General features: G+C 35.9%; 1 protein-coding gene across 1 annotated transcript; it reads right to left on the bottom strand.

The window, feature by feature from the left end:
* Positions 1-891: 891 nt before the first annotated feature.
* On the bottom strand, positions 892-2472 carry DL89DRAFT_288345 (uncharacterized protein; the record flags this gene model as incomplete). Its single annotated transcript, XM_040889918.1, has 1 exon — positions 892-2472. One exon carries the CDS (start codon positions 2470-2472, stop codon positions 892-894), a length of 1581 nt encoding a protein of 526 aa, XP_040739234.1.
* Between the last annotated feature and the right edge of the window lie 3074 nt (positions 2473-5546).

The raw sequence follows: 5546 nt of genomic DNA, 5'->3' as shown, positions 1-5546 counted from the left end.
AGAACCATTCCATTCACATCAATGCATACTTGTGTGCGATATCCTGATTTTTTCAATTTGAATGAATAGAGATCTGGTTTGTATGCTCCATTGTGTAGTGCTCTTGAGTCATGGCCATCTAACATTAGTGTTACATGTTTAAACCCTTGAGGATTCTGTATCTTTGCTGCAAAGACTCGTAGTTCTGGAGTTGAAAACATTGTTTGTAGATAGTATGTTAGCTTCTTATTCAAATCTTTCATTTCAGAGATATAGAACATATTGTGAATAGCTTGATAGCTGCTTCTTGGAATGAATCTTTCCATTTCATTGATAGACAATCCTTCAACAAGTTGGTATATGATGAGCAATCCTTTCTCTACACTTCTATAAGGACATGGATAATGAGTGCAACCAAACAAAACATTCAGAAAGAAGAAAACAGGAATCATCCCTAGATGTTTAAGAAGTGTATCTTTTATATGCTTAATTTCTCTTACTTCACGAACTTCACTTCTGTGATATTTTGTGGGCTTTAAAATTACCCAGTCATCATTCAGAAACTTCCATTTGTTTGTGTACAGCTTATGAAACTCCCTTTCTCTGAGTTCTTGTAATTGATGATTCATCATTGTGAGGCACTCATAAAGTTAAAAGTTGTCATTTATTGCAATGGGCCCATTCTACACTTTCTTCACTACAAAACTTGCTGACCTTGATGAGCAAGAGAGAAAAGCTTGCACAACTGCTAACTAAGAATTTCAGTATGAGTAGGAAATTGTCAGTATATATCAGAGCATGGATTGAGAGTGTTTCAGAAGATAAGGGTGTTACTATTAAGCATGTGTTTGATGTATGCAACTACAGTTGTGCAGATATGGAAGTAATGGTTGCTAACTGCCCATTTTAAAACTAGATCCTCTCAATATGGATAATACGATTATGAATTCTAGTTACTTTAAGCACCACTTCTTGATTTGGTTGGCCAATAACAGAAGCAATATATTCTCCAAATGGACTACTTGCTTGTATTTTGATATGAGTGTGAGTATTGCTAACTACTTCATTGTGAATCATATAGATATCTAGATAGTAGAATGGTAACCCTCTAAAAGTATATAAGAAATAATGACTAACTAGGAACTCATCTCCAGCATGAAGTATGTTATAAGCAACTTTGTATCTAGCTGGCCTAAGATCAGTATTTTCTCTTATGTATGTGGGTTCTAGATCATCAAGTTCAATGTTGGTGATATCAGCAATAAGATCATCTATTCCTAGGTCATCAGTATCCTCACTAATACTTGAGAGAGTTGAGAGACAAACTTTCTCTCTTGCTTGTTGAGCAGTTAGCCAATCAATATGCATTCCACGATAGTTTACAAGTCCCATCTCAGCAAATGTGTGTTGTTGTCTTTCTCTTGAAGCAACAGGCCAGAAAGAGTTCTTCTGACTTGGAACAATAGTGATGTTTGTGTTATCTCTTCTTAAAACAACTTCAGATTCAAGAGGACCACTACTGGTAGCATATGTAAGAAGAACAGTTGGGTGTCCATTAAATGTAAGATTGGAAACAACAGTCATCATATCTTCATTCTCTTTCAACTTTTTAGCTATTCCTTGTTTCTTCATAGTTGTCCTATTGAACCAATGGCAGTAACCAAGAGTATGTTCTTTATGGAAGTAAATACACAACATATGTTTGGTATGAATCTGATCAACTAGTGCCATCCATTGCTTTTCATAAGATGTTGCAAATGTCCTACAATTACTAAGAAACTCCAGTGTACTAGCAATTAAGTTTGTGTTCCATTCTACTTCTTTCAACTCAGGAGAGTGAACAGTAAGCTCAAGCCTCATTAATCCTTCATTCCTACAAGCAACAAGTGTTTCACCAAATTGCTGAGAAGTTGGCATCACTAGCTCTGATAGCTTAGAAGTAAGTTGATTGCGAACCTCACCACTTTCTAGAAGTTGAACAAATTTATTAAACAACTTGTTCCTATTTTTTATTTCATCTTCTTCAGTAAACCAGCTAATACAGTTTGCACCAACTTTATCTTCATCATCAAGAATATCATTGCTACTGATTTCATTATCAAGAAGAAATTCCTTAATCACAGCCCTAGAAGATATGTTTAGACAATCCATTGTAATATCATAGTTCAGAAGAAATACATGTTCTTGATGCATCCTAAGAAAGATATCAGTTAGTGCAGGATCAGCTATTGCAACATTTGGAGCAGATACTTTGTAAACAGAGACTTTACCATTTCTTGCACTTGTCATACACTTCATGTACTTAAATCTGTATCCATCACCAAAAACTCTATGCAATCTAACAAATGGAGTAATATTGTTAATCTGATCTATAAGAGCATATGATTCAGGTATCTCCACAACACATGAATCCATAAAGATATCAGATTGCTGAACAAATCCTTGTTGTTCAATGCCATTACTAGTATATCTTGCATCAGATATATCAGGCATATTATCTCTATTCTTCAACTGAAGTCCCAAAAGGGAGTTAAGATGTACTCCCAAGGAGGCCATTCACAAATATAAATAGTTAAAGAAACTAAATATCTATTAGCAGAATAACCAATTAACAAATAAGAAATCAATTACTAGCAGTAGATAAATATTTTAAAATACAGAATGTTTAGTAGTGGCCAAAAAGATTCTAGCAACTAGATTAACAAATAAACAAAGATGCCAAATATGGTGCTTCTCCGAAACCCCCTTCGGCATCCTGAAAAATTTCAGTTGATTTCTCAGGACGCAGCCTCTATCTCAGTAGAAGCATATTAATTGTGTATCAACTGAAATTTTTCAGGATGCCGAAGGGGGTTTCAGAGAAGCACCATATTTGGCATCTGAACAAGAAAATAATATAAATATTAATAATTATTAAATAGTTAACCAATTCTGACTGATCTCCATAGTTGCACAGGCTTTGCCAATAAATGATGCTAGCTGGCAAGGTATGGTATGTCTTATATTGATGAGTTTCTGTGCACTGTAGTATAGGTCACAGCATTTGGCTGAGGGTAGATATATGGACATTGTCCATGAGCAGATCATAAAGCCAGGACTCAATCACTTGTTGTGGGTGCATTGTGGATTTGTCTGGGTTGATAAGGAATCCCAAGTCTTGCCATATGTGAAGAACTCTGTTAGTATGTTACTGAGGCCTGCTGTTTGGTCTTGGCCATGATCAGGAGGTCATCCATATATGCTGTTACTTAAATTCCCTTGCTGTGCAGATGGCATAGTATGGTGGCTATGACCTTGGTGAAAATAAGCAGTGAAAGAGATAGACCAAAAGGAAGGCATTGAAACTCATAGTAAGTGCCTTCCTAAGTAAAGCATAGCAAATAGCAGGAGTCTGCAGCCACAGGCATATGCAGAAAGGCATTGGAGAGGTTGATACTTATCATCTAATCCTTCTATTGCATTATGTCAAATATTATCTTAATGCCCTCCATCTTTAAATGACAGGGGGTAATATGATTGTCGAAGAGTCTCAAATCAAGGACTAGGCAGCATTTGCCATTCTTTTTGGTGACAGTAAAGAGAGGGGAGTAGAAACCAGGTGTTGATGGGTCGACTTTGCAAATGGCAGTCTTGTTTAATAGAGGCAACTTCAGTAGTGATCAGTGCTCTGTCACTGTTTGAATATACACTGAGCGGCAAAATTGAGTCACAAAAATTTATTTCAACTTTTTGATGCTATATATTTGTCATCAGATAACGTAGATACTTCTATTCATTATATGTTGGATGGGGCTTAACATAGTATAAACGTATGACATTAGATGTTCTTTAAACATCGTACTTCGTATGATATCGATTCAAGAGTAAAAAACTAGAAAAATTTGAGAGGCAAAAATTTGACTCACTTTGGTTTCATAGCGCTATTTCTATACCCTATCATTGTTTGAATGGTGTGAAATCACTACCTATAACTCTTCTGCACTCGCTCTTCAATATTAACATCTCATTCATAACGTTGCTTAACTACACGTAGTACTATCATGTATTCAATATGCAAAGAAAAATTATGAAGGAAATGATCAACGCTTCAGCGCTGCCATCACTCTTATGGATGTTGATTGCATAGTTGATATTCGCGTGATTAGTACTCAACGATGACAAGAAATGAGTTTGATAGCTAGTTCACTAAGGGAGTAATCAACTATAAATGATGCACAACTACACTTATGCTCTCTATTGAAGCAATGTAATTCTATGACATGATTTTTTATAGTAACAATATATAGATAGGTAGAGAGGATACTACTGTGGCTATCTGCTCTATGTTATGAGATATCCATATGTAACCTCTGTGCCTAATGATAAGCCATTTAATCTGAATCTCAAATTTTGCAACTTTCTTGATCCTTCTTTAAGCAGCTCTTTCCAATCAAATACATAATAGATCAAATCAAATATACTTACTATACAAAGCACATGCCCCACAGGTGACACTGAGAATGAAATATCTGAATGAATATACTCTATTCTGCCAAAAATAAGAAGAAAACCAGAATCTACGAACAATAGAAAAAGTAGATTCTGAGTTTAGAGTAGTGTGTCTCTATACAGCTAAGGCTATAGCTTCCTTAGTAGAGGGGGATGCGACATACTGACCAGTGTATATATGATGATATAAAACATACCTTGATTACATACCTATGATAAGCAGTAGGAGAGTGCAAAGATTATGTCCAAAGTATTCATCATCATATAAATGGCAAATTAGGCTACCAGTTGGCTAGATATGAATACTGTTTCTACTGTATGATGATCAGTGTAGTTCCCTAGATATGATGCGCTACTCACATATAGGGCTTCACTATGAGTATGATCAGATAAAGGCCAAAATTCATCGTTTTTGGCACCTACATTGTGTTGGCCTAGGAAATTATATATACGTAAGTAATTGAAACCGTTTATTCATGGGTAGTGAACCCGATGCCTGGGCGTATCGCTGCGGTCAAAAAAACCTATGGTGTCTATGCTAGTTAGTGAGAAAAAATCGACGAATTTTGTGAGCAAAATTGAGTCAAAAATTTATATTTTTAAATAGTCAATTTCTCGCTTATTTCAAGAGTGATAAGCACATAACTACATGAAATAGATTAGTGCATGACATACACCATGATTTAATCTTATCATATTCAATGAACGTCGTTCTGAGAAATTATTTAAGATTTCCGAGGATTTTGATTTTTGTGACTCAATTTTGCCGCTCAGTGTATATGCAGTGGGGGCAGTTGGGTTGGATAGGCTTAGAGAGGGAGATATGGAAACCAGCGTATAGAATAGATCAAATAAAAGCTAGCAATGATATTCTTTGCCAAGAGCTGGTAAAATGTCAGAGGCATCTGCCAATATTTAGTATTAGGTTAGATGGTGTGGCGCTCTTTGGTTGTGCTGTTGGCTGTTGGTATTGCTAGTACCATGATTGCTCCAGTTGCACTGAGGTTCTGCTGGTTGTCAGCTATGTATAGGAGGGGATAGGGTACCTATGTTTCCCTGGCTCTGGAAGCAGGTTTTAT

This window comes from Linderina pennispora (assembly GCF_002104995.1).
Source record: "Linderina pennispora strain ATCC 12442 chromosome Unknown DL89scaffold_103, whole genome shotgun sequence".
Taxonomy (NCBI): Eukaryota; Fungi; Kickxellomycota; class Kickxellomycetes; order Kickxellales; family Kickxellaceae; genus Linderina; species Linderina pennispora.
This window is presented reverse-complemented; position numbering and strand designations above follow the sequence as displayed.